Genomic DNA, 18,180 nt, shown 5'->3' on the forward strand with positions numbered 1-18,180 from the left:
AGCATTCTAGGGGCTTATTTCAGCCGGGTCCCTGAACACACACACGTGACCACACTGGCGCAAAGCACATAAGTTTAGACAATACTAGCGCATGGCCGTGCGGTCATGCGCAGCTTATATAGTTTCAGCACAGGAAGCTGCTACCGAAGTTTTGCCCTTTCAGGACCTTCCTGGAGGACCAATGGGATGCGCTGCAGTACCTGAGCATGTGACCCTCGACCTCCAATGGGAGACCTTGCCCTGGGCATGCTCAGTGTGTGTAAATAAGGACTTAGTCCCAGAGAGGCCTGCTCTCCGCAGATCAGTGCAGGGTACCATAGGAAAGCCAGGAAAGGCAGTAGTGACCCTATGCACAGAATCAGCCTCAGCGAGATGCTGGGAGCGACGTCTCCGCTGAGCAGACCCCACTGCGGCCGATGCTGAATGGGAGACCGCAGCAGACACGGATCGAGATTCCCCCTGTGCAGCAGAGGAAACTCGACTCCTACCATTACCCCCCCCTCCTAGGGCCCCCCCCTCCTTGAGCCTCACTACGCTCAAAAGCTGCAATAAGCAGCGGAGCCCGAATGTGCTCCACAGGCTCCCAGGTTCTATCCTCTGGGCCGTGACCCTTCCAGTCCACCAGATAAAATTTCTTGCCACGTACCACCTTGCACCCCACAATAGCATTCACCTCAAACTCATCCGTGGATGAACCCGATGTCCCAGCAGATGACTCAGAAAACCGGGACAAACGAACGGGCTTTAAGAGGGAAACGTGAAAAGTATCGGTGATACCAAGGCGTGGAGGAATAGCCTAACGGTAGACCACAGGGTTGACCTGTTCCAGAACCTTAAACGGGCATATGTAGCGAGGAGCAAACTTAGTCGACTCAACTCGCAGCCTGATGTTATGGGCGGAGAGCCACACTAAGTCACCAGGAGCAAAGACCAGAGCGGGGCGCCGATGTGTATCAGCCGAAACCCTCATTCTCTCCTTGGAGGCCCGGATGGCATCCTGTGTGCGGTCCCAGATGTCACGTGCCTTCACTGCCCAGTCTGCCACCCTAGAATCGGTGGATGACACGGGCATGGGCACAGGGACACGCGGATGCTGGCCGTAATTAAGGAGAAAAGGAGTCTGGCCAGTGGAATCGGCTACGGCGTTGTTCAAGGCAAATTCCGCCCAAGGTAGCAAAGATGCCCAGTCATCCTGCCTAGCAGAGACGAAATGTCGCAAATATGTCACCAGAGTCTGGTTGGTTCTCTCCACCAACCCATTGGTCTCGGGATGATATGCAGAGGAGAGGTTCAACTCTATGCTGAGTAAACGGCAGAGCTCTCTCCAAAACCGAGACGCGAACTGGGGACCCCGATCGCTGACAATCTTATCAGGCATACCATGTAATCGGAAAATGTGTTTAATGAACAACACCGCCAAGGCCCGTGCAGAAGGTAACCGAGGGAGCGGCACCAAATGCACCATCTTAGAGAAATGGTCGGTGACAACCCAAATAACGGAGCAGCCACGCGACTTGGGTAAGCCCACTACAAAGTCCATCCCAACCATCTCCCAGGGCCTGTCTGCCACCGGTAGAGGGCAAAGCAACCCAGAAGGCCGTTGCCGAGGAGACCGATTCTGGGTGCAAGAAACGCACGCCTGAATATAGTCCCTGACATCTCGGGCCATATGCGGCTACCAGTATGTTCTCGCCAAAAGCTCAGATGTCCTCTTGGTCCCAAAATGCCCACCCACTCTGGAGGAGTGAGCCCAAGAGAGAACCTCCGGTCGCAAGTTAGCTGGCACGAAAGTCTTGCCCAGGGGCACAGACTCTAGCGAAACCGGAGCTACAGTTCTCAGGCTCTCAGAAGGGACAATAAGCCGAGGCTCCTCCTCCTCCTCCTCAGATGACACTACGGAGCGGGAGAGAGCGTCGGCACGAACGTTCTTCTCCCCGGAGAGAAAATGGAGAGTAAAATGGAACCGGGAGAAGAACAGGGACCATCTAGCCTGGCGAGAATTCAGCCGCTGGGCCGTCTGTATATACACCAAGTTCTTGTGGTCAGTGAAGACTTGGAAGGGAAAGCGAGCTCCCTCCAAGAGGTGTCTCCACTCTGAAAAAGCGAACTTCATAGCTAGCAACTCCCTGTCCCCGATGGAATAATTCCTCTCCGCTGGTGTGAAGGTCTTGGAGAAGAAGAAGCAAGGATGCTTCCGACCTTGAGCATCCTTTTGGAAAAGGACTGCTCCAGCACCAACGGATGAGGCATCCACCTCCAAGATAAATGGTTTATCTACATCAGGGCGATGTAGGATGGGAGCGCTAGCGAAGTGTGACTTAATCGAGAGAAAAGCCTTGGAGACCTCCTCTGACCACAACTTGGGATTTGCTCCCTTCTTGGTGAGGGCAACCAAGGGAGCTACCAAAGTTGAGAAGTGTGGAATAAACTGGCAATAGTAATTAATGAACCCCATAAAGCGCTGCACCGCTTTAAGAGAATGGGGTTCTTGCCAGTCCATTACAGCCTGTAGCTTGGCAGGATCCATAGCCAAACCCTGGGCAGAGATGATATAACCAAGGAAAGGCAAGGACTCCTGCTCAAACACACCCTTCTCCAACTTGGCGTAGAGGGAGTTTGCCAGTAAGAGGTCGAAGAGTTTGCGAACATCTCTCCGATGGCAGTCAATATCTGGAAAGTAGATGAGAATATCATCCAGATAGACTACGACTGAGGTGGTGAGCATATCCCGGAAGATGTCGTTCACAAAGTCTTGGAATGGGGCATTACAGAGCCCGAAGGGCATCACCAGATATTCATAGTGCCCATCCCTTGTGTTAAAAGCCGTCTTCCATTCATCCCCCTCACTGATGCGAATCAGGTTGTAAGCACCCCGCAGATCTAACTTTGTAAATACCCTTGCTCCCCGCAGCCTATCAAAAAGCTCAGATATCAGGGGTAATGGGTACTTGTTCTTAACAGTGATGGCGTTAAGACCCCTGTAGTCTATGCATGGACGTAAGTCTCCAGTCTTCTTCTGTACGAAGAAGAACCCAGCCCCTGCCGGTGACACTGACTTCCTAATGAATCCTCTTGCCAGATTCTCTTGGATGTACTGGGACATTGCCTCCGTCTCCGGGAGAGATAACAGATAGACTCGACCCCGGGGAGGCTCAGCACCAGGCAAGAGGTCAATAGGACAGTCATAGGGGCGGTGAGGCGGAAGGGTCTCCGCAGCTCTTTTGGAGAACACGTCTGCATAGTGCCAATAGTGCTTGGGGAGAGAGGAAAGATCTGCGGGTACCTGTGTAGTAGCAACCTGAACGCACTCCCTCTGACATCTACCCTCTACCCTCGCAGGATTTACTCCATCCCAAAATTCTCCCAGAGGACCACTCAATATGAGGAGAATGGTAGCGAAGCCATGGTATCCCCAACAGGACCTCATCAATTCCCTCAGGAATGACTAATAGGGAGATTATCTCCTGATGTGATGGAGACACAGATTACATGGTTACTGGCTTGGCGAGCATCACCAAGGGTATTGCGTGACGCTGGGCTAAAGCGGAAGACATAAAGTTACCCTCTGCCCCAGAATCCACGCATAGCTCGACCATAAGAGTGGATGGGCCTATGGTAATTGTCCGCTTGAAGGACAAATTTGAGGCAAACGTCGCCGTGTCTAGTGTACCTCCTCCAACTGCCACTAGACGCTGATGTTTCCCCGACCGCTGAGGACCCTTGGAGGCAAGATGTCCTGACTGCTGGCAAACATGACGGACCTTAAGTGCACGGGCGGACTGAGACTTGGATCCCGCTCGTGTCACCTCTAAGGCCTCATGTGACTCGGATGCCTGGACTGGAGACTCTAAAGGTTTGGCGAAGGTGGGAGCCAGCCGAAACCTCTGCCTACACTGGGCTCGCTCCAACCTCCGCTCGTTAAAACGGAGGTAAGTACGAGTAGAGACAGTTATTAACTCCTCCAGTGTGGCAGGAATCTCCCTAGTGGCCAGAGCGTCCTTAACGTGGTCAGCCAGGCCCCTCCAAAATATGGGGATAAGGGCTTTATCCGACCACTCCAGCTCGGAAGCTAAAGTACGGAAGCGGAAGGAAAAATGGCTGACCAAGGACTCACCCTGAGTTAATGCCAGTAGTTGGAGCGCTGTGTCATGGGTGACTTGAGGTCCTAAAAAGACCTGTTTCAGAGTGCTCAGGAACAACGGAGCACTCTGCACCACATGATCACCACGCTCCCACAGCGGCATAGCCCACTCCAACGCCCTGTCTGACAAGAGAGACACAATAAATCCCGCCTTAGCCCGCTCTGTAGGAAAACGTGCAGCCAGGAGCTCGAGGTGAATAGAGCACTGACTCACGAATCCCCTACAAGTTTTGCTATTTCCAGAAAATTTTTCAGGCAGCGGGAGGTGAGATAATGTCGGAACAGGGGTGGCAGTGGACAAGGTTGCTGCAGCCACGCTAGCAGCCTGTACAGCAACTGCGGCAACATCCACAGCTGAGGTTGCGCTCTCGAGAGCCGCCAACCTACCCTCCAGCTGCTGGATATACCGCAAAGATTGCTGAATGTCCGCCATTTACTAGCCAGACCCTGGCGCTAGTATTCTGTTAAGGTTAGCGGAACGCACCGAGTAAATAGAGATGTTTATTGATATTGGTGCGTTCGCAGCCCGGGGTCCACCGTGCAGGAGTACCTGCTGCTAGCAAACGGCGGAGCTATATGGCGGTATAGACTAACGCAGTTAATTCACTGAGTAGCCGTGAAAGGAAAGCACTGTGCCCTGTTAGACTCCACAGAGGCACAGGCTAACTGCCCAAACAGAGAGCAGTCAGTGGTCACACAAATACACAAAACTCCTCGCCGGAGGAGCCAGCATTCTAGGGGCTTATTTCAGCCGGGTCCCTGAATACACTCAGACTCAATCTCCTCGCCGGAGGAGCCAGCATTCTAGGGGCTTATTTCAGCCGGGTCCCTGAACACACACACATGTGACCACACTGGCACAAAGCACATAAGTTTAGACAATACTAGCGCATGGCCGTGCGGTCATGCGCAGCTTATATAGTTGCAGCACAGGAAGCTGCTACCGAAGTTTTGCCCTTTCAGGACCTTCCTGGAGGACCAATGGGATGCGCTGCAGTACCTGAGCATGTGACCCTCGACCTCCAATGGGAGACCTTGCCCTGGGCATGCTCAGTGTGTGTAAATAAGGACTTAGTCCCAGAGAGGCCTGCTTGCCGCAGATCAGTGCAGGGTACCACAGGAAAGCCAGGAAAGGCAGTAGTGACCCTATGCACAGAATCAGCCTCAGCGAGACGCTGGGAGCAACGTCTCCGCTGAGCAGACCCCACTGCGGCCGATGCTGAATGGGAGACCGCAGCAGACACGGATCGAGATTCCCCCTGTGCAGCAGAGGAAACTCGACTCCTAACAGCTGGCACCTGTCTCAGCATCAAGTTCAAAGAATTAAAAAAGATTTAAGGAGACTAGAGAGAGATGTGCTTGACAAGCCCAGGTCTGGCAGACCCCGCAAGACAACTGCTCAGGAGGAATGTTTGTTGGTTAGACAATACAAAGCAAGCCTTTTTTCCACTGTATCATAGCTCCAACAGGCCTGGTCACCTCAAGTCCCTGTGTCAACTAGAACAGTTTGTTTCTATTCTGTCTCGAAATGGCCTCCATGGTCGAATCAGTGCCCAGAAGCCAGCACTAAACAAAAGACAAATAAAAAAAGTGTGGCATTTGCAAAGTCCCACAACATGCTAAACAGATAGACGCTGGAAAAGTGTCAGTAGGTGGATTTCTCTGATGAATCTTCAGTAGAATTACAGCACAGCCACCCCAAATACTGCAGGAGACCTACTGGGGCCAGTATGGATCCAAATTACAGCGAGAAAACAGTTAAATTTGGTGGTGGAAAGATCATGGTCTGGGGTTACATTCAATATGGGGTGTGCGAAACATTTGCAAGGTGGAAGGCAATAGCAATAGCCTAAAATATCAAGAAGTGTTAGCTACCTCTTATATTCTAAACCATAAAAGGGGTCAAATTCTGCAGCAGGATTGTGCTCCATCTCATATATCCATCTCTACAACAAAGTTCCTTCAGGCAAAAAAAATCAAGGTGCTCAATGACTGGCCAGCCCAGTCACCAGACATGAACATCATTGAGCATGTTTGGGGTAGGATGAAAGAGGAAGCTTGGAAGACAAAACCAAAGAATCTAGATGAACTCTGGGAGGCATGTAAGACTGCATTCTTTGCTATTCCTGATGACTTCATTAATAAATTGTATGAATCATTGTTGAACCGCATGAATGCAGTCCTTCAAGCTCATGGAAGTCACACAAAATATCAAATATGCCTCTAATAATTTGTATTTTAAGTTAATTATTTTTTTGAATATCACATTACTTTCTATGGGCGACAAAACATTTGTCTTGCCAAAATCTGACCATTCTGTGTCCATTAACTGATCAATATTTCTGCATTGATGCCAATTTATTTTCTTAACTTAAACCACATTTCGGAGGGTTTCAGCTTTGAAAAGAATAATTTATACAATTAATGAATGAACTTAACGTCAGGTTACAAGCATTTATTTTCATAACATGGATAAGTGACATAACTTCTGTCAGGGAGTGTAATTCGTTTAAAACTTTTTGAATCCTCTCTCTCTTCTCTAGTGTTAGCTATCCCTCCTAGCTTTGCATCATCAACAAATTTAATCAGTTTACCTTCATTTACTTCAACTAAATCATTGATAAAGATGTTGAACAACAGAGCCCTGTTGAGATATTTTTTCAAATTAATGTGCAGCCATATATGACCACTCTTTTGGTCCGATCACTAAGCCACTTATGAATCACCATACAGTTGCCTTCTCCATTCCATAATTGGTCATATTTTCAATAAGGATAGTGTGAGATAATTTGTCAAATGCTTTGCTGAAGTCAAGATATACTATATCATCTGTGTTTCCCTGATCCACCCAGTCAGTGATTTTGTCATAAAAGGAAATTAAGTTAATCTGACTTGACTTATTAGTTACATTGCTGATTCTGGTTCATCACTTAATTCTGATCCAGGTACTTGCATACATGTTGTTTAACTCCTTAACGACTGCCGATACGGCTTCTAACAGTGGCAGTTAAGGGTACTTAAACCACAGCGCCGCTTTTTAAACATATATTATTTTCTGGTTAGCCAAAAAAGGTATCACTCCAAGAATACTTTTGTCATCATTGGGCAGAAAAGTATTCACATCGATTTTTTCTATTGAATTTGGTGGCTCCCAAGATAAATAAAGTTTCTTTTCCTCATTTGTCACACTTTAGGTAAGGCGGCCAAATAGATTTGTTATACTATTAATCTGTAGATTAACTCTGTATCTGCAGGTTAATAGCATTGAGGATATGACAGATTCACTTTAATTTATTTAATGCTGATCTATGTATTGGAATCTACAATGGATCCCTATAGAAAAAGTCACTAGTCGTAAGACGCATAGTGTTCACCCCAATCTAGGGAAATAGCTACAGGAGTGTGAAAATTAAAGGTATAATGGAGCGAGTGAAGACCATTATTAAGAATAATACATACCGTATATACTCAAGAATAAGGTGTGATTTTCAGCCCATTTTTTTATGGCTGAAAGTGCCCCTCTCAGCTTATACTCGAGTCATTGTCCAAGGGGGTTGGCGGGGAGGGAGAGCGGGAGGAGTGGCGGCTGTCACATCATACTCACCCCCTCCTGGTGCCGTCCCTGCTTCTCAGATGGTCTCTGGCGTCTGCAGCTCTTCCTGTGTTCAGAGGTTACGTGGTACCACTCATTGAAATAATGAATATGGATGCTACTCCTCTCCAATAGGCGTTGAGTGCATATTCATTACTTTAATGAGTGGTACCATGTGACCGCTGAACACAGGAACAAGCTGCCAGTGCTAGAGACCATCTGAGAAGCATAGACCGTGCCAGGAGGGGTGAGTATGACGGTGAGGGTGAGACATGCGATATTCACCTGTGATGTTCAGGTCAGAGGGCACAAGGACATGGTTAGTGCGCGCCTTCTGCCTGAACAGTCACTGTAGAGACCCGGAAGACACAGCGGTGCACGGCAGTTGAACAGGGATAGGTGAATATCGCAAGTGCCGGGGGCCTGAGCCAGTGGTAGCTTTGGCATCTGGCCCCCATAGCGTGCCTGTGTCCCCGCCTGCTCTGGACACCGGCATCGGGCACCCAACGACGAGAGGTGAGTATGTAATTTTTTTTAATCGCAGCAGCAGCATTATGGGGCATATAATTCTATGGAGAATCTTATGAGGCCATCAACCTTTATGGAGCAGCATATGGGGCATATTATTCTATGGAGCATCTTATGGGGCCATCAATCTTTATGGAGCATTATATGGGGCATATTTGTCTATGGAGCATCTTATGGGGCCATCATTAACCTTTTATGCAGCATTGTATGGGGCATATTTTAATATGGAGCATCTTATGGGGCCATTATTAACCTTTGTGCAGCATTATATGGGGCATATTTTTGTATGGAGCATCTCATAGGGCCCATCATGAACTTTCTGGAGCATTATATGGGGTGTATTTTGTATGGAGCATCTTATGGGGCCCATCATGAACTGTATGGAGCATTATATGGGGCTCCTGATTCAATATGGATATTCAAAAACATTTAACCTACTGATGTCTCAATACATTTTACTTTTATTGATATCTATTTTTATTTTTGAAATTTACCAGTAGCTGCTGCATTTCCCACCCTAGGCCTATACTGGAGTCAATAAGTTTTACCATTTTTGGTGGCAAAATTAGGGGTCTCAGCTTATACTCAGGTCAGCTTATACTCGAGTATATATGGTAACAGTTAGTTGTCACAGATTTTGAATGTGGATCCAACAAACTTCCCTTACACTGTCTCCTATTTATAAAATAAAGAAAAACTTACACAAATTTTGGAGCCTCATCATTTAAATCTTTAATATAGATAACGAGCCCTCCTTCACAAGAAAGACCACTCGGAGCTGTTGCTGATATTAAAAGCCTAAATTCCTAATAGGAAATAAAAGATAATAATCAGAATAACAAAAACAACTCTATTGTATACTACTACTACTACTACTACTACAGAAAGATGACATAAAGCTGTGGCAAAAATAAAGAGACCACTGCAAAATGTTCAGTTTGTCTGTTTTTTGTCTTTATAGGTATATTTTTGAGTAAAATGAAAATTGTTCATTTATTCTATAAACTTCTGACAACATGTCTCCGAATTTCCAAGCAATACATTTTTTATTTTTTTCTGAAAAGGAGAAATGGTTAAAATAAAAAAAACAGGGCTTTCAGACCTCAAATAATGCAAAGAAAGCAAGTTTATAATCATTTAGAAGCAACAATACTAATGTTTTAACTCAGGAAGAGTTCAGAAATCAATATTTTGCGGAATAACCATGATTTTTAATCACAGCTTTCATGCATCTTGGCATGCTTTCCACCAGTCTTTCACAATGTTTCTGGCACAAAAATTGAAGCAGTTCTTCTTTATTTAAAGGCTTGTGACTATCCATCATCCTCTTGATTACATTCCAGAGGTTTTCAGTGGGGTTCAGGTCTGGAGATTGGGCTGCCCATGACAGGGTTTTAATGTGGTGGTCTCTTAATTTTTGCAAGAGCTGTGTTTCGCTATAAAATCATACTTTAGTTCAATTTTCAGATTTGCCAAGCATATTTTGCACAAAATTGCCAAATAAACCCCCACTGTCTTAATATGTTTTTAGTATGTACAGTAATGCTAGATTTTGCCATATGATCAGATAATGACAAACACTATTAACATGCAGATATAGGTTTAGTCGGCAAATTAATAGCATTCTAAACCTGCCCAGCGCCGACCCTTAGAGCCCCACTACCAGGTGGAAATTATCTTCAATCCTCCTGGCAGTGTTCGAGTTTCAGTAATGGGGTGGCGCTGGCATAGGTTTGGTCACGGCTCTGTATATAGAGAAGTGGCAGCAACCACATCTCCTGCACTGACTGACAGCAGTCAGTGCTGGGTGCGTGGTCACTGCCGACACTCTCTAAATACAAAGTGGTAACTGAGGCTGCACCAGCGACACCTCCAAGACTGAAACCCGAATGATGCCAAGGGGAATAAAGTTAACTTCCTCCTGTCAGGTGGGCTCTAAGTTACTCCACAAGACAGGTTCAGAATGCTATTAACCTGCCAATGAACTCCATATCTTCAGATTAATAGTGTTTTTTTTCATGTGATAGGTGACCCTTAACCCAGTGACATTGTAATTTTATGATGTAGAGTTAAAACCTAAAATATAGGTGGAGCAGATATGGTTCTCACTTCGGTCTTCTCCTTGGCTGGCTACATTGCACTCAGTGAGAGCTATATAAAAAGCACATGCATCAACATCACTAATGCTTCTATAGGACCTGATGATAACATGATAGCCAGGTCTCTGCCATCATATCAGAGCTGCTGGGTCTTTGCAGACCCAGATCACCTGTGTCAGTGACAAATAGCACAGCAAAAGGCTGTCTCCTATGAATGTGTCAGATGATGCAAATAGAACAAAAAGTAATACAAAATACAAAGTCACCAGAACAAAACACTAGTAAAAAATTTTTTTTAAATCTTGTTTTTTGCATATAAAACACATTTTATTGCATACATACACAGTGGCTTGGTAAAGTATTCACTCCTTTGGCCTTTTACTCATTTTTTGACATTACAACCTGTGTTTAATTATTTTTTTAAACTGATTTGTGTGTGATGCATCTGCTCTAAATAGTCTATATTGTTGAAGTGAAGTGAGAAAAATATAGGCAAAATGTAATTTATGAGATAACATCACTAAAAAATGGATTGCACATATGTGTTCACCCCTTTTGCTATGAGGCTCCTAAAAAATCCAGTTAAAAAAATTACCTCCATAAGTCACATGCTTAGTGAAAGGAAGTCCACCTGCAGGTGTGCAATCTAAGTGCCACATGGTCTGTCAGTATATACACACCTTTTCTGAAAGGCCACAGAGGCTGCAACAGCATTAAGCAAGACCAAGACCAAGCAAGACAAAACAAACAACACCATGAAGACTAAAGAGATCTGCAAACAAGTCAGGGACAAAGTTGCTGAGAAGTATAAGTTAGGGTTGGGATATAAAAAAATATCCCAATCACCGAAGCACCATGAAATCCATTCACTTCAAATAGAAAGAATAAGGTACCGCAACAAACCTACCAAGAGAGGATTGCCCACCAAAACTCTAAAGGTACCTTCACACTAAATGATATCGCTAGCGATCCGTGACGTTGCAGCGTCCTGGCTAGCGATATCGTTCAGTGTGACAGGCAGCAGCGATCAGAATCCTGCTGTGATGTCGTTGGTCGGGGCTAGAAGGCCAGAACTTTATTTGGTCGCTGGCTCTCCCGCTGACATCGCTGAATCGGCGTGTGTGACACCGATTCAGCGATGTCTTCACTGGTAACCAGGGTAAACATCGGATTACTAAGCGCAGGGCCGCGCTTAGTAACCCGATGTTTACCCTGGTTACCATCCTAAAAGTAAAAAAAACAAATGCTTCATACTTACCGTCCGCTGTCTGTCCCCGGCGCTGTGCTTTCCTGCACTCACTGTGAGCACAGCGGCCGGAAAGCAGAGCGGTGACACCACCGCTCTGCTTTCCGGCCGCTGTGCTCACAGCCAGTACAGAGAAGCAGAGCGCCGGGGACAGACAGCGGAAGGTAAGTATGAAGCGTTTGTTTTTTTTACTTTTAGGATGGTAACCAGGGTAAACATCGGGTTACTAAGCGCGGCCCTGCGCTTAGTAACCCGATGTTTAGCCTGGTTACCAGCATCGTTGGTCGCTGGAGATCAGTCTGTTTGACAGCTCTCCAGCGACCAAACAGCGACGCTGCAGCGATCCGGATCTTTGTCTGCATCGCTGCAGCGTCGTTTAGTGTGAAGGTACCTTTAGCTTAGTCAAGGAAGCATTAATCAGAGAGGTGGCACATAGACCAAAGGTAATCCTGAAGGAGCAGCAGAGCTCTCAAGGAGAAACTGTAATCTGACCATACAACCACAACAAGCCTTACACTCCATAGAGGTAGCCTTTATGTTACAGTGGGCAGAAAAAAAAACTTTTACCTTCACTGAAAAATTGTAAGGCTCGTTTTGAGCTTTACAAAAGACAGGTGGGAAATTGGTTGCCCAAATGTATGGAGGAAGGTGCTGTGGTCAGATGAGACTAAAATTGAACTTTTTGTTAACCAAGGTAAACGCTGTGTCTAAAGCCAAACCAACACAATTTATCACCCCAAGAACACCGACAGCAGGGACAGAGAAAATAGTCCAAGTCGAGGGGAAAATGAATGGTGCAAAATACAAGGATATTCTTGAGCAAAACCTGTTTGTCAGTGATTTGAGACTGGACAACAACAAGACAATGACTCAATGCATACTGCTAAATCAAAACTTGAGTAGTTTAAGGTGAAATGTATAAAAGTTTTGGAGTGGCTTAGTCAAAACCCAGACCTCCATCCAATCGAGAATCTGTGGAAAGACTTGATGATTGCTGTTCACCAGAGGAAACCATCTAACTTGAAGGATCAGTAGGAGTTTTGCCTTGAGGAATGGGTAAAAATGGCAGTAACAAGATGTGGAAAGCTCTAATAGACTTATCCAGAGTGACTTGCAGCAAAAGGAGGCTCTATGAAGTACTGACTTTAGGGGGGGTGAATAACTATGCACACTGCCGTTTTCACTTATTTTGTCCTATTTGTTGTTTGCTTCACAAAAAAAGATAACCAAAGTTCACAGTTGTAACCATGTTCTTTACAAGAACTGATGCAAACCCTGGAAAAAAAACACTGAAAAATTACCAGGTTGTGAAATAGCAAAACTCTAAAAATGTCAAGGGGGTGAATACTTTTGCATGACACTGTAACCCCCAAAATACAAACAAAAACTCTACACATTTTCAGCATCCACACGATTGTAAAACCAAGAGTATTTAGTCAACAGTTTATTTGAGGTGAAATGTGAACAGTGAAAAATATGAACAAAAAAAAACAAAGAGAGACTAAATAATTTACTCATTAATTTAAATGTGCCCCAAACAACTGTAAAAATATAAATTATTAAAATTTGATAACATGTCGAAATGAGTACTGAAAAGAGGAAGGGCAATTATTTTTAATTTAAATTTAAATTTAATTAGCTGGTTATTAAGGCCAATTTACAGTAGTTCTAGTCACTAAGAGGTTAATGTGTATTTTTAAATTGTATTGTGTTGACATGTGCATTTTTCATTATTGCTTTTACACTGATGTATGTTTTATCTTTTCAGCAACTAAATATCACCTCATATCCTGCATCATAATCCAGAGGTTCTGATGTGTTCCGGAACACAAGTCCAGTTCGTTTATCTACATCAAAAAACAATCCATTTTGAGTTGGTCCTGATGTTTCGGACTCAACAGCAAACTGTGTTTAAGAAGACAAAGAACAGTTAGAAAATAAGGCAAAAAACTGTTTAATTAAATATTTTATATCAAAGCTGTCGAAAGTGTTAACTTAAAAGGACCATACTGGATATTTTTTTTCAACACTAACAATATATGTCATGTGTTTATTACTGTATTTTTATTGCAATCAACACAATTATCCAGAAATCAAGCCCAGAAATTTAGGCTTAAAAAAATAGAATCATGAAGGACTGTAAGGTCTACTGCAAATAATTATTAGAATGGGTGTAACATAGTAAAATGGTTTGTAATGTTTAAAAAAAGATATATGCCCTTCTCATTAAGCCTGTTCTCAATTTCCTCAACCTAGAAAACAATAGTTTTTAACCTCAAATATGGGAATCAAAATAACACCCTGAACCAATCATTTATTTATAGTGATTTAATAATCACGATTTGCAATATCACTACATTCAAGAAATATATCAAAGTCCCAATTTCAATTTTTAAGAGAAATTACTAATAATGAAGAAAGCACAAAAATATTGTGAACATCAAATATGGCACCATAGACTTTGGTTGTATGAATCCATTCTTCTTTTGGATCCTTTACTTTTTAAGGTTTCTCCCAGGAGAGTGGCATTGTTTGCTATACAAATTAATGTGAGGATGTTTTTTTGTTTTTCCAACCTAGCATCTAAAAACAAAGCATACTCTACTTGTAATGGCATATGGCAGATATAAAGTTTCATACCCCCGTTGAATTCAAATAGGGGTCATGGTCTTCCTTCAAATAATTTTGATGGAAAGAAAAATATTCCATCAACGTCTTGACATTTATGTTTGAAATAGTATTAACTTTTTGATTTTCAAAAATCAATTCCCCAACAGTAATTTATGTAAATCACACAAAAAAAAATAAACAGTGATCTAAACAGTGGTTCAATATTATGTGTAGATGTCCTCTTGGCCAGTGAATGTGTAAATGTTAATCTTACCGTCAGGTCATCTTTGCCATCCTCGTTTTTTGCAGGCACTTGATAAATAGGTGTGAACATGGCGAAATTCTCATCAATTACTCTGCTCTCTAGATTAAAGTAAAATGTTTTTATTTTCTTATAGCACAAGAATTTACAGAATATATTCTTGATGAAAAAATTTGCAAAAATAATATAGCAAGCATCTTCTTCATACAGTGAAATGATGGCAAATTATTTTATAAGATAACTGTGTACTAGGAAGATTTTTTTGATGCTTTGCAATTTTCTAATATTCTATGTATAAATTGTGCAAGGTAGTGTAATGTACAGTTTCAGCAAATCTTAGCTACTGAAGATTTTGTTTAATAAGTGATTTCATTTCTTTTCAAAGGAGGATTTACAGTAGCTAAGATGTGTATAAGGAAAAACTGACTGTACCTATGGCAAATTTAGACTATTACCCTGAAATTTTGTGAACTCTTTAGATAATTTACAGTATTAAAAGTCATCCTCATGGCCTGCATATAGGCAATCAGGCTGTTGCCTCCTGTTTTTATATGTTCATAGCACTTTTTAACTTTTTTTGTTAGAATTTATAGTAGATAATTTAGCATTTATCCTTACAATAAATAGTCTAATAGTCTATTTAGACAAATAACTGATTAAGCACTAACCTCTTTTTGCTTGGAATTCAAGACCGCAAATAGGAGGCTCAATAACATTTTCAATAATCACAGTAAATACAGTGCTGTCAGAGCCACCTAATAGTCTATTTGTGGATGAGACTTGGAATTCATAGAAATTTGGACTGGGATCTTCAAAATCAAAGTGTCTTGTAGCTGTAATGACTCCAGTATCTAAAAAACAATTGCAGAGTTTTTTTTTTTTTAAAGTCCTAATACCTTATTTAACAGCTCTATCTGCTTTTCTGCTCAGCCACACTCAGGAGGCACAAACATCAACCTTGTAGACTACTATTGTTGAAGACATTTAAGAATAGTAACACAGGTTATTGACTGAAAGTAAGTGCAGGCCTGCCGGTCTGGGAGTCCTATTCCTACATCCAACACACATGTAGGAGACCCAACTTGGGTTCCAAGCATTTCCAAAATTAGGGGCAGACACCAATTACAATTTTTCCAGAGTACAAATAGTATAATGGGGCTCTAACACCCCTACCACTGCAGGCAACTCACCAGATGGAGACCCAACTTCAAGTCTCCACATTTAAACAAAATGTTTGTAACATCAGCAGAAGTAGTAACAGCAGGAACAGAAGCCTTTGACAAAGGTGTCAGAGACTGCAAAATTGTGGCAATAATGCATCACACTTAAAACTACACCATTGTCTAGTTTGCCCAGTCTGCAACTGGGGCGTAAAAGTCATTGGAGATCCATGACTTGTTCATCTTGATGAAAGTTAGGTGGTCTGCACTTTTAAGGGACAGATAAATGTGCTCATCCATCAGGAAACCACCAGCAACGCTGATGACACGTCCTGAGAGAACACTGGCTGACGGGCATGACAAAACCTCCAAGGCGTGAATGGCGAGCTCAGGCCACTCCTCCATTTTTGAAGACCAAATGCAAAAAGGTCCAAACTCCCTGATGACATTGATATTGAGCTACAAATACTCCTACACAATCCTCTCCAGATGTTCACAACGTGTAAGACTTGTACTTTGTACTCTGTATTCTGCTAGTGCACAGGCTGGTCTAAAAACTGCCACTTACCCTTCTGCTGTTAATGTTTTTGCATTGACAACTCAACATTCCTGGGGTTGAAGTCTATATCTGCGATTCATACTGTTAGTTTCACTGTTGTCTTGGGTAAAACCACCCTTAAGATTGTCTACAAGCGTGTTTCAATACTACAACATGCGTGTATCCCTTTCCAAAGGGGGAAGCATCTGACAAAATGTACTCTTGTATGATGGATCGAACACAGTGGCAACCCAGTAGGCCAGCACCATTTCTAACTCTAAGAATGTGGACATGCCATCATGTTGCAGATAGTGGCATCAAGAAGGCGCTCATGTGTCGAGCACTTTCATGGTGTATTGGTGGCGAGGTAACACTCAAGCCTTCTTCTTTGACCCCTCCCACCAGACATGGACAAAAGAGAGGGGATCATTATCCTCTTCATCTCCTGACTGTTGCACGCTCATCACCTATTCCTCCTTGTCCTCCATTTGTTTCTCGGCTCCTACACCTTCAGTAAGAGGTTTTCTGGTACCATCAGCCTCCTCTATTGCTGTAATCTACACTCCTTTGCCACCCGCCTGTGTGACGACAGTCCGGAACTTTGAGATATTGCTATCCCTTCCTCATCTTCTTCTGCTTCCTCTGAGACCACCATCTCCTCCTGCAGACTACTCAAAGTGTGATCCAGCATGTAGATGACTAGGATAATGATGCTGATGATGGCATCATCACCGCTAATCATCTTAGTAGCCATTACGAAACTGTGCATATGGGGGTAGAGATCCTTCATCTGTGTCCACTCTGCAAGCATGATTTGCACCACATTTGTACTGCGTTGACCCAGGCTATGCAAAATGACATACAGCACCAGGGCTTGTTGCTACTGTCACAGTCACTGCAACATGTGCAGAGAAAAATTCCACCATGTTGGCACATCACTAATCAAATAGTTAACTGGTAAGCCGAAAGATCTTTGTGGCTATGCAAGTTGATGCCCTGCAGGATGAGAACGGTGGAAGTGAGCATGCAGAGACCATGATTTCTGCAGCAGCGCATCTGGGCCTGGAAAGTGGTGGAGAAATTGTTGTACCACTAGGTTGAGGACGTGATCCATGCAATGCAGGTGTGTGAGGTTCAGTAGAGACAGCCATTGCTCAAACTCAGTCTGGATAGCTGTCCACAACTCTTGAACTGTGTAACTGAGCTCTCCAAGGCATATTAATTTAAACACTGCCTGATTGCCGTGAGCCCTGGCTGTGCAGTATGGAGGTGAGGGGATTCTCTTTGCACTGTTGGTACGCATGTCTCCTTAAGCGAGAGGTTTAGGGTGCAGGTGGAGGCTCTACAGGAGGTGAAGCAGGCAGAATATGAAGAGGAAGTATTAGATACAGAGATTTGTTCCACAAGCCTTGGGGATTCCAAAACTTGTGAAGCAGCCCCTTCCCTGCCAGCCCAAAAAGCCACCAGAGTCACCCTGTGCCCAGTTAGCGGGATGTAACGCCCCTGCCCATGTTTGCTCATCCAGGTGTCAAAGTGTCGGTGGTGAAATGCATCCTGGTAAACATAGATTTTTTCAGGGAATGGTGTTAGAATCTTTTTTGTTTTGACCATCCGCCATCTTGTTGTGGTTTTCAGGCTGCTGGTCTTTTAACTCTGGTGCTGGGTTTGTCCTAGGTCAGTTGATTGCATCACCCTTTACTACCCAGCACCTGCCTCCCAGTCCTTGCTGGACAACAGTGTTAATCCGCTAGTGTTTTGGCTAGGTGCCTTGTTAGCTTTCTGTGTTTGATATTGTGCAGTTCTGGGATCTCAAGTTCTGCCAGTTTTGCTTTTGGTTTTCCATTTGTTTCTGCAGCTTCCTCTATTTTCCTACTAGGAGGTTACCTGTTTTTGTTCCCAGTCCCTAGATCGTTCAGAGACACCCTTCCACCCTACCTGTAGGTCTTCGTTTGAATTTAGCCTAGGAAACATTGGTAGGTCTATTCACAAGGAATAGGTCGCCCA

At 43.9% G+C, this 18,180-nt stretch overlaps 1 protein-coding gene across 1 annotated transcript in view; it reads right to left on the bottom strand.

The window, feature by feature from the left end:
- Positions 1–18,180, bottom strand: part of LOC138676167 (cadherin-related family member 4-like) — a 245,039-nt gene that overhangs the window by 157,185 nt on the left and 69,674 nt on the right. Inside the window, exons 3-6 of the mRNA XM_069765150.1 lie at positions 15,147–15,329; positions 14,491–14,579; positions 13,389–13,511; positions 8,964–9,067 (exon numbers count right to left, since the gene is read on the bottom strand). Of these exons, the coding sequence (XP_069621251.1) occupies positions 8,964–9,067; positions 13,389–13,511; positions 14,491–14,579; positions 15,147–15,329 (499 nt within the window). The remainder of the gene's footprint in view (positions 1–8,963; positions 9,068–13,388; positions 13,512–14,490; positions 14,580–15,146; positions 15,330–18,180) is intronic.

This window comes from Ranitomeya imitator, chromosome 4 (genome assembly GCF_032444005.1).
Source record: "Ranitomeya imitator isolate aRanImi1 chromosome 4, aRanImi1.pri, whole genome shotgun sequence".
In the NCBI taxonomy this organism is placed as follows: Eukaryota; Metazoa; Chordata; class Amphibia; order Anura; family Dendrobatidae; genus Ranitomeya; species Ranitomeya imitator.